The following is a 15,962-nucleotide window of genomic DNA, read 5'->3' as shown; positions in this document are numbered from 1 at the left end:
TCCAGCTGGGGGGGGGGGCTTTGCCTCAGTGGGGGGCTGGGGGGGGAGCTCGGCCCCCAGCTGCCCTGGGGGGAGGCAGGACAGGTTGGGGTGGGTGGGAGAGTTCCCTGGTAGCCTCCACGCCTGCACGCAGAGACAGGATGAACTGGGGGGGCACAGTCCCCAGCCCAGAGCCCCCCCATTTCAGACCCCCCAGCCCAGAGCCCCCCGAGCTCAAGGCCCCCCAGCCCCCAGCCCCCCCAGATCAGACCCCTCTCAGCCCAGAGCTCCCCAAGCCCAGGATCCCCAAGCCCAGAGTCCCCCCATCCCATGACCCCCCTGGCTACCCCCCAGGGCCCCCCAGGGTCTGCCCCCCCTGCCCCACAGCAGGTACCTGGAGGGGTGGGCTCGGTGTGTTTGGGGGCCAGCTGGGCGCCCACCCTGGGGGACAGCTGTGAGGGCACAGACAGGGTCACCTGCTGCCGCCCTGGCCACCCCCAGCCCCCCCAGCCCCTCAGCTCACCACGGTCGGTGGCACCGATGGCGGCTGGATGCTTGGTCCCAGCACACTGGCTGCCGCGGGGCTGGAAGAAGCAAATCCGGTGATTAGGGGTCGCACCCCCCCCCCTCCCCCCTCCCCTCGGACCCCCATCCTGATGCTGGTACCTGCTGGTGCCGGGGGTCTGGCAGCCGGCCTCGTCGGTGCCATCGGCACAGTCGGTGACACCATCGCACCTCTGGGATGTTGCCAGGCAGCTGCCCGAGCCTGGACAGGCCAAGTGGGGTGGGGGGGCACGGCCCGGGCACCGGGGGGGTCACCAGGGGGGCCAGCCCTACGGGGGGACAGTGGCGTCACCGTGGCACAGACACCTGCACTGCAGCCACGTCAGCACCAGCACTGAGCTGGGCTGCAGGCACTGTGGGGGGGCAGAGGCGGGGGGAGGGGGCTTGGGGGGACTCGGGGTGTCCCCATACCAGAGGGGCAGCCCAGCAGCTCAGCGTGCAGGGCGATGCGGGGCAGGGGGTCCTGGGGGAGGAGGCGGACGTGCCGTGCCTGCACCATGCGGCCCAGCAGCCACACCGCCGGCGTGCTGGGGTCCGGGGGTCCCTGGAACAGCTGGGGGGCATGGGGGGGGGGGGGGGGACGGGGACAGGCAGTGGTGTGCAGGCAGGGACGGGCAGTGGGGCACTCACACACCCGTGGTGCACCGGCACCCAGCCCCACAGCACCCACCCCACAGCACCCTGGCCCATGGTACCCAGCACCATGGCACCCCCAAACCCCTACACCCACGACACCCAGCCCCACAGCACCCCGACCCACAGCACCCCTACACCCATGGCATCCCCAGCACCATGGCACTCCTGACCCACAGCATCCAGACCCACAGCATCCCCAGCCTCATGGCACCTCTGACTTACAGCACCCCAACCACACAGCACCCCAGCCCTATGGCACCTACAGCTCCACGGCACTCAGCCCCGTGGCACCCCGGCCCCACAGCACCCAGCCCCACAGCCAGCTGGTGGTGACCTGGTGGTAGCGGTGCCAGTGGGTGCCGTTGGTGCTGAACTGCAGCAGGAAGGTGCTGCTGAAGGTGTCGGCACGGCCGGTCCCCTGCACCAGCACCCCTGCCAGGGCACAGCACGGCACGTGGTGGCACACGATGGCACACTGTGGCACATGGTGGCACCACCAGCAACCAGCCTGGCAGGCAGTGCGGTGACCCACCAGTGATGTTGGTGGGCTCCAGCAGGTCCAGCTGCAGGACGGGGGGTGCGGAGGGCAGTGCCGGGTAGGTGCCATCTGCGGGGGCCCAGCCCCACAGTCCCTGGCTGGGGGAGATGCCGGGCAGCCGGGTGATGCGGGCGAGGGTCCCTGCCAGCTCCCGGGGGGTGGCACCGAGTGGGTGGTAGCAGGGGTCTGCAGAATGGAGGGTGCGGGGTTGGGGGGCGCACACCCTGTCGCAGCCGGCAGCCCTGCAGGGAGGGGGCTCACTTACCACTGAGGGAAGGCAGCGGGAAGGTGAGGAGGGGGCTGCTGGGGGGCTCTGTCGTCAGCATGGGAGGGACAGCTGTCCCGTTGTCACCTGCAGAGGGACAGCCACCATGCCACGGTGCTGGGGTAGCCCGCCCCCAGAAGGGCACCGTCGGTGGGACCCCCTCAGCCATGGCACCTGCTCCCCCCAACTCACCTGCCAGGGCGCAGAAGCAGCAGGAGTCCCCACGGCCCTCCACCAGCACCTGGCCCTGGGGGGGACACCGCCACCATCACCACCACCGCCACCGTCACTATCACCGGCTGGGTGGGTGCCCCCCATGGGATGCCGCAGCACTCACCGGGGGGCAGCCAGTGGCGCGGTGCGGGCAGTACGACGAGCAGTGGACAGCCAGGGTGGGCAAGCACTGGCAGACGTGGCAGGGCCCCCCGCGCCAGCGCTCTCCCAGTGCATGCCGCCGGCCCTGGTGCTGGCACTGCCGGCACGGTGCTGTGTGGCACCTGCGGGACGGGGGTGTTGGGGGACAGGCGGTGTCACAGGAGAGGGGGCGTCGTCAGGGAGCCCACCCGCCTGCCCACCCACCATCTCACCGGCGGGCCTTGCGGTAGATGCCACGGCACTGCTGGCCACCACCGCGCCGGCTGGGGTTGGTGGGGCTGCGGAAGGACCACTGGACACTCTGGGCACCGCAGGGACCTGGGCACTCGCCCCACGCCGACCATGCTGACCAGCCACAGTGCACTGCCAGCACGGGGGGCATGGGGTCACAAGGGGTCCCGCCGCCCCTTCCTGCTGGCGCAGTGCCGCCACGTGCTGGGACCCACCGGTGCAGTCGGGGTTCTGGCGGCAGCGCCGCAGTTGCCCGTCCAGGCAGGTGCAGAGGCGGCAGTTCACCTTCACCAGCTGCCCCGGCCGGTGCCACAGCCCCCCAGCCTGGCACGGGCACTGCCGTGGGCGCACACACCGGCCGCCAGCGTCCAGCACCAGCCCCGCTGCGCACCAGCACCCTGCCACAGCCGGTGGGTGGGTGGGTGCGCTGCGACTGGCCCCTCGCCTGCCCCAAGATGAGGGGTCTCCCAGGGTCTCTGCAGCCCCCCATGTCCCCCCACTCACCGGGGTGGCAGGGTTGGTCCTTCCGGCACTTGATGCCAGCGGCGAGGTCGGCGCAGGATGCAGGGCAGGGGGCACAGGGCCAGGGCCGCAGTTCCCTGGCGCAGGCAGAGGTGTTGGAGCAGCCCCCCAGCTCGCAGGCTCCTGGAGCAGGGGGAGCAGGGTCAGCCTCATGGAGCCCACCCACACAGAGAATGCACCCATCCCACTGGGACGCCCTACCCCATGGAGCCCACCTGCCCCACAGGTAACCCCTGCCCCATGGAGCCCACCCACCCATGGAACCCACCCACCCACAGAGCCCACCCATCCCACTGGGACACCCCTGCCCCATGGAACCCACCCACACATGGAGCCCATTTTTCGCACTGGGACCTCACACCCCATGGACCCTACCTGTCCCACTGGGACCCCCCATTTTGTGGAGCCCACCCTCCCCATGGAGCCCACCGACCCATGGAGCCCAACCATCCCACAAGGACCCTCTGCCCCACTGGGATCCCGCTGCCCCACAGAGACCCCCAGCCACAGAGACCCCTGCCTGCTGGGACCCCTGCAGCCCCCTTGCCCCACCAGCACCCACCCATTTCGAGGGCGGCAGGGGCCACCCCGGGCAGCTCGGTGCAGTGGCGACCGCCGTTCTGGGGGGGCTGGCAGCCGCGCTGCCGCAGCCGCACCCCGCTGCAGCCTCCCGTGCAATTGGACCATGTCTCCCACTCACCCCAGGCACCGTCCACTGCGGGCAGGGGGAGGTGTGAGGGGGGGCAGCCCCCACCCGCACCCCCTGCCTGCACCCTGACTCCAGCACTGCGGTGGTGGGGTGCTCTACAGAGATATCCGGGTTTTCTAGGGGATATTGGGGTCCCTGAGGGGGGTATGGGGGTTCCAGAGGGGGGTGTTGCAGTGCCAGAGGGGCGTATTGGGGTGCCCCGGGGAGTACTGAGGTCTCAGAGGGGGGTACTGGGGCACCCCAGGGGGTAATGGAGTGCCCCACTGGAGATTGGGGTGGTCTAGGGGGATATCAGGGTGCTCTAGGGGAGCACTGTGGTGTCCCTGAGGTGTGCTGGGAATGCCCATGGGAATCCCCAAACCCTCCCAGCAGCCTCAGCCATGGGAACCCCCAAACTCCCTGGCATCCCAGCCATGGGAAACCCCCATGGGAACCCTCAAACTCCCCCTGCAGCCCAGCCATGGGAACCCCCAACCCACTGGCACCCCAGCCATGGGACCCCCCATGGGGACACCCAAACTCCCCTAGCAGCCTCAGCTATGGGAACCCTCGAATTCCCCTGGCACCCCAGCCATGGGACGCCCCATGAGAACCCCCCCTGCACCCCGGCCATGGGAACACCCCATGGGCACCCCAAAGCCCTTGGCACCCCAGCCATGGGAGCCCCCAGCCCCCCCCCGGCATCCCAGCTGCAGGGTCCTCTGGTCTTCCTTGGCCGCCCCCAGACCCCCCTGAGCCCCCTGCCCCCGGGGCTCACCAGGGCAGGCAAGGCTGAAGCACTGCTGCTCCTGCATGGCGTGGCCGTGACACCGGTGCAGCACACCAGGCCGGTGCTGGTGGCAGCTCCGCATGCGCCGCTGCAGGCCGGGGCCACAGGAGCGGCTGCAGTCCCCCCAGGGCCCCCAGGGCCCCCAGACCCCACAATCCCGCTCGTCGCGGGGGGGGCCCCCCCGGGCCCCACAGTCCGGCACCCCATCGCACACCTGTGGCACCACAGCGATGCTGAGCTGGGGACCTGAGGGGCCTCGTGGCAGCTCCGGGTAAGGCAGGGGTCCCCCATGCTCCCCCATACCTGCTGGAAGGCTAGGCACTCCCCCTCCCCGCAGGCAAATTCCACACAGGGACCCCCTGTCCGGTTGCTTCCACCAGCGGGGATGTGTCTCTCTGCAGAGGGCACATGGGGTGGCTGTGGTGGGGTGGCCGCAGCCCCCTGCCACAGCCCCCCTCTCCTTGCTGGGGAGCCCCTCACCACAGGCCAGCTCGTCTTCTCCGCGGGGACAGTCGGGGGCACCGTTGCAGACCCGCGAGGCGTTGAGGCACACACCGTCGGCACAGGTGAAGTGCCCCAGGCACGATGGGATGGCGGTGGAGCCTGCACCAGGCACCATCAGGCACAATGCCGCACAGGGACCCCCCAGAGCGTCCCACCGTGCTGGGTGTCACTGGGGTTGGGGACACCAGAGGGACCCCCAAGAGCATCCCACCTTACTGGGGGTTGCCAGGGAAAGAGACACTGGGGGACACCCCAGGAGCATCCCACCATGCTGGGGGTCAGCAGGGAGGGGGACACCAAGGGGACCTCTCGGGAGCACCGCACCATGCTGAGGGTCACCGGAGGGAGGGACACTGGGGGGGGCTCCCACCATGCTGGGTGCCACCAAGGAGGGGGACACCGCGGGGATCCCCACTGCAGCTCACCACAGTGGTCAGGGCTCTCGTCGGAGTGGTCATGGCAGTGGGGGACACCGTCGCAGAGGTGGCTGTAGGGGACGCAGCCGGTGCCGCGGGCACAGGGGAAGTGGCCGGGCTCGCAGCCGCCATCGCAGCCCAGCTCATCGCTGCCGTCGGGGCAGTCGGCCTCGCCATCACAGAGCCAGCCCCGCGGTGCGCACTCCCCACTGCCGCAGGCAAAGGCGGAGGGGCCGCACGCTGGTGCTGCGGTGGTGGGTCACCATGGGGTGGCAGGTCCCTGGCGTGCCTCGCGCCCACCTGCTGCCATCCCGGCGCTCCTGGCACCATGCTGGCGCAGGGTGGGAGGAAGCTGTGCGGGACCCCTGGGACCAGCCCCCCTTACCTGCCGAGGCATTGGCAAGGGTGGTGGGCACAGCAGCAGGCAGTGCCGCCGCGCACCCTGCCGCGCTCTCGTCCCAGCCGTCCCGGCAGTCGCGGATGCCATCACACACGGCGTCCTCGCCAATGCAGGAGCTGTCAGGGCAGGGCAGCTTCCCGGGGGCGCAGGTCACCCGGTCTAGGGGGGCAGAACTCAGTCCCATGGGGCGATGCTGCTGCAGGCAGGGGGTCCCCAGCGTGGGGGGCTCAGCCCCGTGCCCCTCACCTGGGCAGAAAGCCTCATCTGTGCCATTGGCGCAGTCATGGTGGCCGTCGCAGATGGCGGAGGGGGGCAGGCACCGGGTGTCAGGGCACTGGACGTGGCCGGGGGGGCAGATGCAGCCGCGCTCGTCACTGAAGTCACCGCAGTCGTCGTGGCCGTCGCAGCGATGGGGGTAGGGCACACACCGGCCCACTGCACAGCGGAACTCACCCGCCTCACAGCTCGGGCTGCAGCCTGTGACCGTGGCACCATCAGGGCCTCCTACAGACCCCCAGGGCGGGGGGCTCACACCCCTCACTGTGGGGCTCAGCCCCCCTGCTGTGGGGCACGGACCCCCAGGGATGGGGGCTCAGGGACCCCCACCGTGAGGCTCAGACCCTCTTGCCCTGGGGCACAGCCCACCCACAGCTCACTCCTGCACTCCACCTCTCTGGGACCCTCACAATACCCCGCAGCTCCCCGGGACCCCCGAGCGCAGCCATGGGGCCACTCGCCTGCCTCGTCTGAGTCATCGGTGAAGCCACAGTCCAACTCCCCGTCGCAGACGCGCTGCGGGGGGAGGCAGTGGCCACTGGCACAGCTGAACTCGGGGGGCACGCAGGCGGCAGGGGGGCAGCCAGCCTCATCGGAGCCGTCAGGGCAGTCGGGCATGCCGTCACAGCGGGCAGCCCAGGCCAGGCACTGCCCGCTGGCGCAGCGGTGCTGGTGTGGGGCACAGCGTGGAGCGCACAGCTCGTCCGAGCCATCCTTGCAGTCCTCCTCGTCATCGCAGACCCAGGCACCCGGCACGCAGCGCCCGTCGGCATGGCAGGCAAACTCCCACTCGGCACAGTGCGGCTCAGGCTGGCACGGCTCCGGTGAGGACGGGCAGTGCCACCCACCCACCATGCATGTGCTGTGGGGACGGCAGCGGCTCAGCCCCGCGGTGACACCTGATGGCCTGGCGTCCTGACAGGCACTGGGTGGCTGTGCTGGCACAGTGCCATGTGCCAGGCGTGGACTCACCAGTTCTTGCAGCCCTGCTGCACCGTGGCACCGGCTGGGAAGGCGAAGCCATCCCAGAAACATGGGCACGCGGTGGGCTCAATGCAGCCGCCCTCTGCCAGCAGGGAGGGGATGTGTTGGGACACAGTGACCTGGCCAAGCCAGGCTGAGCTGCTGGCACCCCACGCTGGGCATGAAGCCGGGGGGAACCCAGCACCGTGGAGCTGGGGGCTGGGAGGGGCTCGGTGCAAGGTGGGCACAGAGCCCCATGCCCAGGTGGGGGCATGCACAGCTTAGGGTGGCCCTACACCAGCCCCACGCCAGTCCCATGCTGGCCCCAGGCCACTCCATGCCAGCCCCACACTGTCCCCATGCCACACCATGCAGCCCCACACCAGCCCCCCCAGGTCATACTCCAGCCCCACATCAGTTCCATGCCAGCCCCATGCCGCTGCCAGGCCTCACCATGCAGGACCCTCCCCGGGGGGCAGAAGCACCCCTCCAGGCAGGACAGCCCCTGGCAGTGCTCGGGGGGCTCCCGGCCGAGGTCACGGCAGGTGGGGGGGCAGGGGGGGCCGCAGGCGCTGTACTCCAGCCCCCGGTCACACTGCAGGGCTGGAGACAGTGGGGCTGAGTCAGGCAGGGATCCCCTGCCCCACAGCCACCTGCACCCCCTGCCTCGCCAGGAGCCCACAGACCGCGGCCGGGACTCACGGCACAGCTCCTGGCTCCTCCATCGGACGTGGACGCCGCGCCGGCCGCACTCCTCAGCATAGGCAGCAATGGCCGTGCACAGGCACTCGCAGTCCCCCCCAGAGTCGCAGCTGCCATCACAGTGTGGTGGGTGGGCGCCAGGTCCAGTGGGATGGGGGTGGTGGGACACCCCCTGCCACATCCCATGCAGGGACCCACTGCCCATTGCTGACACTTACCCGCAGGCGTCGAAGACGCACCAGTCGTAGAAGCGCTGGCATGGCACCGTGTCGTGGCACGGCGCAAAGAGCCGCTGCCGGAGGATGCTGCAGCGCCTTCTGGCCCACGTTGCCCTGTGGGGGCTCTCCTGGGGGGCCAGTGACACTGTCACATGCCATCCTTTGGCCAGCCGGGCACCGGGGCTGCCCCCTGACACTGCCCCCCCCCCCAGCCACCCTGGGTCCCTGTCCCTGTCCGTACGGTGCAGGGGTGCCGCACATCAGTGCTGTCGACCTCGGGACAGAGCAGGCTGAGGCGCCAGGAGTTGCCAAAGAGTGGGGCGGTGGGCTCCAGCACCCCTTGCCGGCTGGTGAAATCGTTCTCGGTATCGCCGTCGAAGTTGCCACAGAGCCCAGCCACGCGGCCCCGGTGCTGTGGTTCCAGCCGGACGTACACCCGTGTGCCTGGCATGGCACGGCATGGCGCTTGGCACCAGCTGGCCTGGGGACCCTTCTGGGCCCCCACCCCCAGCAGGGCTCACCTCCATCCCAGAGCACCGCCAACCCCAGGCGGGAGATGAGGAGGAGGAGGAAGAGGCCGGCGCGCTCCAGAGTCAGCCCGGTCCCACTGTAGACTTTGGGGGGTCGGACTGAGATCCCGTTCACCGTCACACCCCTCCCTGCCAGCACAGGGTGAGCCATCAGCAGCGGTGACCTCCAGCACACCCCCATCCCCCACCCCCGTGCTCCCCTGGCCACTCACCCCTCAGCATGTGCACCACAGTGTTGCCCGTCACCACCACCACCGACTTGGTGCAGGTGACGCCGCTGGTGCCACAGGGGACATTCTCGGCGGTGACAGTGAAGAGGCCGGTGGTCTCGCGTGCCAGCAGGTACTCGCAGTCCCCCGGGAAGGAGAAGGCTCGCCCGTCAAAGGTGATATAGTGGGGGTCCCCTGTGGCCACACAGGTCCCCGCACACTCCTCCTGGCCGCAATGCCAATGCTGCTGCCGGCACACGCTGTGGGGGACAGAGCTGAGCACCACTGCAGCACCCACCGTGTCACTGGGGAGGGGCGAGGGGGGCTCACCAGGTGTTGCAGTCCCGGATGATGGTTGCGTTGGGGCGGTACAGCTGCCCACCGTGGTGGCAGGGACACTCCTCGGGGGACACACAGCGCCCATCCTGCCAGTGCGAGACACCCTGGTAAGCAGGGCCTGGGGGGCAGCAGGGGCAGCCAGCCCCCCTGGGGCATGGGGGCTCTGGGCAGGCACCAGCAGAGGGGCTCGGAACCCCCCGGGCTGGGACCCCCCCAGTGCCCTTCGCCAGCCCTCCACATCCCTAACGCCCCCCAGTCGCTGGCCTCCTGCCTCCCTGGTCCTCCCTGCCCAGCTCTCCTGACACCCCAACTTCTGCAGCCCCCTGGGAGTGCCCCTCCTGGAGGGGGTCACCCACCAGGAAGAGGGTGCCAGGGGGGCAGACGCAGCCATCAGCGATGCCGGTGCAGGTGCCATTGGGCTCGGAGCTGTCACAGCGGCGCAGGCAGGATCCTGGGGCGTGAACCAGCCCTCCAGGGCAGAGGGCAGTCATGGGGCAGGGGGCTTCAGCACAGCGCCAGGACCCACTGGCACAGACGCTGCAGGGAGGGGATGTGGTGAGGGCAGCCCCTCAGCACCCCCTGGCCCAGGGAGCCCCCACCCTGCAGGCCCCATGCTGGAGTCCCTGCATCCCCTTCATATCCCATCCCCATCCCATCCCCATCCCATCTCCATCCCATCCTGTTTTATCCCCATTCCATCCCATCCTGTCCCATCCTCATCGCCTTCCCATCCCATCCCCATCCCCATCCCATCCCATCCCATCCCATATCCCCCCTCCCCAGCAGAGCTGCCCTGGGCGTCTCCCAGCTCCAAGCCACCTCCCTGTGCGAGCCATGACGGGGGCCGGGCCGGGCTCTTTGTTGGTGGCGCCGGTGCCTGGTGGCAGGGACATTCAATGAAAGCCGCCTATCCCGCGGTGCTGTCCCAAACGGGCCGTAGGAGGATTTCATCAGATGTCTCCTGCCACTGCCATGTCCCTCCACACTGGAGTGGCATCCCTTGTCCTGCCAGGCCCCTGCCACCTGCCGTGTCCCCACCCTGATCCCTGTCACCCCCTGGGCGCTGGCTGGGCCACACACCAGGTGCTGCAGCCACGGCGGATCTGGCTGCCGGGAGGGTAGAGCTCGGTGCCACGCTGGCAGGGGCAGGTGCCCGGTGGGACACACTGCCCATCCTGGGCCAGCACCAGCCCGGCAGGGCAGTTGCAGCCGGGGACACAGAGCCCCCCCAGGCCGGGGCAGGGGCCGGCCCCATCCAGGTGCAGCTCGGCACAGCTCTGGCTGCAGGGATGACCGCACTCCAGGTACTGCTGCCCGCCGCTGCATGGCATGCCTGCGGGGACAGGGATGGGGACATCGCTTATGGTGGCATCCCTGCTGTGCCCTGGCCTTCCGCCTGCACCCTCAGCACCTAGCCCCTGGCATCTGGTGGCAGCATCCCTTTCCCATTACATCTCATCCCCATTCTGTCTTCATTCCATCCCCATCCCCATCTTCATCCCATCCTATTCCCATCCCCACCTCCATCCCCACCTTATCCCACCCCATCCCCATCCCCACCCCATCCCCAATCCCATCCCATCTCCATCCCATTCCCATCCTCATTCCCGTCCCCATCTCCAACCCATCCCACCCCACACTCACCACAAAAGCTCTGGTTCCTCCAGGTGAGCACGGCTCCCTCCTGGGCGCAGCGCTGGGCGTAGGCAGCCAGCACAGGGCACAGGCAGTGCTGCCCACCCCGGCAGCTGCAGGCATCATGCAGGCAGAGCTGGAGGAATGGCTCCGGCTCCACAACCTGGTGACAGGGCTGGGGGCAGGAGGGACAGGTTGCGACATGGCACTGGCACTCAGCATCCCTGCTGGCACCAGGCACAGGGCACGCAGCGGGGGGGGTGGGGGGGGCACTGGGCACCTGGAAGGCAGGGCCATACAGCACGGCACAGGAGGCCTCGGCGAGCTCCCGCCGCCCGGCAAAGGCACTGCAGGGGTCAAGGGGGAAGGGCCCGAGTGCTGGGCAGTCACCAGCCACCCGATACTTGTTGGCGAAGGCAGTGATGCTGGTCTCCACGTCACCTGCTGGTGTGGTGAACTCATCCTGCTGGTTCCAGTTGTAGGTGCCGCAAAGCCCCCGCACCTGCCGTGGTGGCACATGGCTCAGGATGGGCTCCTGGGACCCCTGCAGCCGGGGCGCGTCCCACTGGACCCCAGTACCATGGTGGTGATATGGCACAGCCAGCAAGCGGGGCTCACCTTGCCAGCAAAAGTGGGCTGGAGGGTGATGTAGGTGGCAGGGGTCTCCAGCCCCCAGAGGACGTGGGCCCCCAGGGTCTGGAGCAGCAGGAAGGAGGAGGACGCCCTGCGCACGCTCAGCTCGGCACCGGCAAAGGGCAGTGTCACCTCCCGCCCGTCCACCGTCACCTCGCCTGCACCAGGAGAGCTGGGGCATGTCAGGTCACAGCCACTGGGCTGGCACCCAGCACCCCGCCACGGAGTGGGGATGGTCCCCAAGGGTCACCTGTGCCACGGAGGTGGGTGGTGGTCTGGCGGGAGCTGATGGAGAGGGACCGGAGGCAGCCGAGGGGCCAGTGGCCATTGCAAGCCTCGTACTCGGCTGTGATCAGCAGCTGCCCCTCTGCAAAGTCCTTGGGGGGAGAGACCCCAGTGAGTACCCCTGTGCCACCGTCCGCTGGGGCAGAGTCCCCTCCCCAGGTCACCACCACCACAGCCCCCACCCTGGCCAGCGTGGCAGCCACCCTCACCTGCACCAGGGTGTAGGCGCAGGTGCCATGGAAGGAGAAGTGCCGGCCATCAAAGGTGATGTAGTGGCGGCCCCCCAGCACCATGCACTCCCCCGGGCACCGCTCCTGGCTGCAGAGCCAGCGGCCGCCATGGCACGTGCTGTGGGCACAGGAGGGGACACTGGGCTCACCGGGGCAGACGGGGACACGCCGCAGCCACTGTGCCTCCCACCACACCGGGCATGGACATGTGGGCGCTTGCCCTGCACCCCAAACACTGGGGTGCGATGGGCGCTGCACCCATCCGTAGGGTGCAGAGACCCTGGCAGGCAGTGCAGGATCAGTGCTGGCACCCTGGCATTGCTTACCACTGGTTGCAGCGCTGGCGGATGCTCTGGCCTGGGGCGTAGCGCTGGCGGCGATGGTGGCAGGGGCAGGCACTTGGGGGGACACAGAGACCCCCATCCTGGTAGAGCCCCGGCACACACTCACAGCCACCAGCACAGTCCTCGTGGCATGGGCCCTCCTCGGCGCTGGCCACAGCTGCACAACTGGCAGGGCAGGAGGAGACGCAGTCCGAGAAGCGCTTCCCCGCGCCGCACTGCCGCTCTGCCAGGACAGGTGCCATGCTCAGCACTGGTGGGCTTGGCACCGGCTCTGGGGTGCACCCCACTGAGCGCTGCATGCGTAAGCAATTGGGGTGCACACGACTGAGGGGTACATGCGGTGGAGGGCTGCGCACCCCAACAGCTGGGGTGTAGGCAGCCAAGGGATGCAAGCAGAAATCTTTGGGGTGCATGCAACTGAGGGGTGCATGCACAAGCAGTCAGGGTGCACACAACTGAGGGGTGCAAGCAGAAATCTGTGGGGTGCACAGGACAGAGCGGTGCATGCCTAAGCCTTTGGGGTGCTCAGCGGGGTGGGAGCATGGGGAGCACGGAGGACGGGGAGCAGCTGTGTCAGAGCCATCACGTCCCCCCGGGTCCCTACCACAGAATCCCGGCCGGCGCCATTCCGGGTAGGCTTGGTGCCGGGCGCAGTCCTGTGCGTAGGCAGCAAAGGTGTCGCAGGCAGCGGGTGGTGGCGAGGGACTGGCGTCCCCCTCCTGGCACAGCACCTCCAAGCACGCCGCGTAAAAGCCGCTGGGATCCACCTGGCACGGGAGCAGCAGATGAGGATGGCAGGCCCAGCCCCCCTGGCTCCCCAGCCCCCCCCGTCCCCCCCAGCAGTGAGTGCCTGCTCACCATGTCCTGGCACTGGCGGAAGGGCTCGGCCAGCAGCTTCCCGCAGATGGCCTCGGCCACCTGCCGTGCTGCATCGCCCGCCGCGCAGCCGGGGCTGGGCTCCACCGCATCCCTGCAGGCAGGCTGAGCCCGGGGGGCACACTTAGAGCTGGGGTGGCCCCCACAGAGACACCCAGCCGGAGATGGGGGATCAACAGCCCCAGCTGCCCCAGTACCTCCGAGCTGGCATCGGGGATCTTCCAGGAGTTGCCAAAGCTGGCGGCAAAGGGGGCCACATCCCCCCCTGGACGCAGGAAATCATCTGGGGGCACAGGGAGGGCTGGGGCAGGTGGGGGGACGCAGTGGGGCACAGCTGCCCCCACACTGCATCTGCGCCAGCCCGGGGATGGCAGAGGCACCGCAGGTGAGGCGACGCTTACCGGCAGGGTCATCGTTGTAGGGGCCGCAGAGCCCCTGTGTGCTGCCCCACAGGTCAGCATCGACCTTCACAGTGACAGTCTGGCCCCCATCTGAGGTCACCCGCACACCCAGTCCACTGGCCACGGCCACCCAGTTGCCCAGCCATGTCACACTGATCCCTGCCAGCACCGCAGCAGGTGGCTCAGCTTGGCATGGCAGTAGGATGGGGACGGGGACAGGGAGGCACAGGCACCTCCAGCTGCGGCTTTGCCACTGCTGAGCACCATCTCCCTGTGTCACCCAGCATCACGCATGGGCTCAGCCCCACCAGGACCCTGGGATCGGTGGCAGCAGGGGACGGAGCATCCCACAGCCCTCACCGTTGTGCAGGTATGGCTGTCCCTCTGGCACTGCCACGCCATTCACAGAGACGTTTTGGCCCCGGGCCAGCACCGTGTCCGTCCCGAGGGCCATGTGCAGTGCCTAAGGCAGCGCAGTGTCAGCGGACCGGGGCCAGCCGCCAGCGGTACATGCCGGGGCCATGGGACCCCCGTGGCTGCTGGCAGCTGCTGATGCCCAGGGATGCCACAGCCATGCCGGGTAACACCACGTGGTGTGGGGATGGACCAATGGCCCCAGCTGCCCACAGAGCGACCGTCTGTGGGGGGAGCAGAGGCCACAGGGAGGGTCCCCATCCTCCCACCCACAAACACCCCCCACTGCAGGAGCAGCTGGTACCCGGGGATTGCCGTCGGCAATGGAGATGGCCCAGGTGCCGTCGGTGGTGGCGGCCAGGCTGTAGGAGCACTCGCCAGAGAAGTGGAAGTGTGTCCCGTCGAAGGTGCGGTAGCGGGAGCCAGCCCAGGTGAGGCAGCTGGCTGAGGGGCCCCGGTGCCGGGCAGCCGCTCCCCGCAGGGACACCAGCCACGGCGACGCCTCTCCTGCAGCCGGGAGGTGATGCCACTTGGCAAATGGCCCTGCAGGAACCCCCACACCCTCCCTGGGACCCCCAGACCCACCGTCAAGGGGCAAGTGGGTGCAGTCGAGGCAGGGTGCAGCGGAGCTGTTCCGCCAGCTGTGCCCCCAGGGGTGCCGGCAGCACTCGGCCAGGCTCATGGCAGAGAGGTTGCGGCTGCCCTCAGCTTCCTGGCACTGCCACGTGCTGTAGCAGCGCCCCAGCGAGCCTTCACCTGCGGCATAGGGAAGCACCTCGTCCCCACCAGCGAGCACCAGGTGGACGCCGGCTGACAGGGATGGCACGGTGGTGCCACCACACCCACACCTACCTTCGGTGCAGCGAGACCCGCTCCAGCCTGGGCAGCAGCCCCGCACCGTGCGGTTCCACGCCACCGGCCGCATCTCTGGGGGCCTGCGCCGGGGTGGAGCACCAGCATCAGGTGGGGGGACAGGGGGTGCATAGCATGGGGGTGGGTGCAGGGGGATGGTGTGGCACCCGCACCATGCCCCCCAGCACCCACCTGTAGATGTAGCAGAGCGGGGTGCCAGAGCTGGGCTGGGGGTTGCGGTGGGGCTCACCGCGGTCCCCGCCATAGACCCGGCGCATGCGGTCCTGGTCGATCCGCCAGCCTGCCAGGCTGTAGTGGTAGAGGCTGGCGCAGGGCACCACGTCCTCACGCCGCGGCGTCACCTCCTCCTCTGCCGTCACCTGCACCGTCCGCTCGCACCACCGCCTATGTGGCATCCTGTCACCCACGGCACCCACCCCCCAAACCCAGGCTAAGGCCAGTGTCCCCAGTGCCGGCACAGGACCGTGGCACTCACCCCGTGGCTGCTTCCACCGCAGCCACCCAGAGCAGCAGGGAAGCCAGGACCACACCAGGCACCCAGGACCGTCGTGACCTGGCCATGCCGCACCGCACCGGCCACCTTGGCAGGGGAGGACCCATGTTACCCAGTGCAGGGACGCCTGGCATGTGCCATCCCCACTAGGAGTGAGGCGTCGTGATGGGGACATGGGGACAGGGGCACCCCCTGATGCCACGGGCAGCCCCCCACAACAGGGCTCAGTCCCCACACCGGCCTCTCTTACCTGGGGCCACCCAGCTCCTCGCTCCGTCCCGGCTGGCTCCGTCCCCGCGGCCTCCAGCCTCCTCCCAGCCCACCCGAGGGGCTGCGGGTTTTATGGGTTGGTACCGGTCAGCAGGGACCATCTGTGGGGCTGGTGATTGGGCCCAGCTGCCGGCTGGGGGGGACGGGCTGCTGTGGGACCCCTTCATCGCCCCGTCTCCAGGGCAAAGCACTCAGGACTGTGGCGGGGGGGCTGGATCCAGAGCCCCCCGGGAGGTTCTGCCCAGCAGGGCTGCATCCTGCATCCGGCATATTTGGGGATTAGGGATTAGGGCTCTGCACCACAGCCCCCTTGGACCAGGACACAGACTGGCTGTGCCCCTGCATGTCCTGGTCCCACTCACC

At 69.2% G+C, this 15,962-nt stretch overlaps 1 protein-coding gene across 1 annotated transcript in view; it reads right to left on the bottom strand.

Moving 5' to 3' along the window:
- Positions 1-15,397, bottom strand: part of SSPOP (SCO-spondin) — a 30,616-nt gene extending 15,219 nt beyond the window's left edge. Inside the window, 45 exon segments of the mRNA XM_055803948.1 lie at positions 374-420; positions 646-745; positions 955-1,096; positions 1,514-1,611; positions 1,712-1,903; positions 1,983-2,069; positions 2,175-2,229; positions 2,320-2,479; positions 2,570-2,720; positions 2,804-2,986; positions 3,093-3,233; positions 3,673-3,825; positions 4,577-4,802; positions 4,892-4,983; positions 5,069-5,191; positions 5,518-5,754; positions 5,894-6,067; positions 6,155-6,385; positions 6,646-7,046; positions 7,157-7,250; positions 7,601-7,750; positions 7,850-7,959; positions 8,068-8,195; positions 8,309-8,511; positions 8,589-8,726; positions 8,810-9,066; positions 9,137-9,231; positions 9,502-9,682; positions 10,226-10,478; positions 10,790-10,955; positions 11,061-11,282; positions 11,399-11,571; positions 11,664-11,790; positions 11,908-12,046; positions 12,255-12,495; positions 12,877-13,039; positions 13,131-13,253; positions 13,346-13,431; positions 13,550-13,708; positions 13,910-14,012; positions 14,268-14,470; positions 14,549-14,719; positions 14,816-14,898; positions 15,008-15,220; positions 15,312-15,397. Coding sequence (XP_055659923.1) covers positions 374-420; positions 646-745; positions 955-1,096; positions 1,514-1,611; positions 1,712-1,903; positions 1,983-2,069; positions 2,175-2,229; positions 2,320-2,479; positions 2,570-2,720; positions 2,804-2,986; positions 3,093-3,233; positions 3,673-3,825; positions 4,577-4,802; positions 4,892-4,983; positions 5,069-5,191; positions 5,518-5,754; positions 5,894-6,067; positions 6,155-6,385; positions 6,646-7,046; positions 7,157-7,250; positions 7,601-7,750; positions 7,850-7,959; positions 8,068-8,195; positions 8,309-8,511; positions 8,589-8,726; positions 8,810-9,066; positions 9,137-9,231; positions 9,502-9,682; positions 10,226-10,478; positions 10,790-10,955; positions 11,061-11,282; positions 11,399-11,571; positions 11,664-11,790; positions 11,908-12,046; positions 12,255-12,495; positions 12,877-13,039; positions 13,131-13,253; positions 13,346-13,431; positions 13,550-13,708; positions 13,910-14,012; positions 14,268-14,470; positions 14,549-14,719; positions 14,816-14,898; positions 15,008-15,220; positions 15,312-15,397 — 7,060 coding nt within the window.
- Between the last annotated feature and the right edge of the window lie 565 nt (positions 15,398-15,962).

Source organism: Falco peregrinus, chromosome 5 (assembly GCF_023634155.1).
Source record: "Falco peregrinus isolate bFalPer1 chromosome 5, bFalPer1.pri, whole genome shotgun sequence".
Classification (NCBI taxonomy): Eukaryota; Metazoa; Chordata; class Aves; order Falconiformes; family Falconidae; genus Falco; species Falco peregrinus.
Note: the sequence above shows the minus strand (reverse complement) of the source record. Positions and strands in the feature narration are given on the sequence as shown.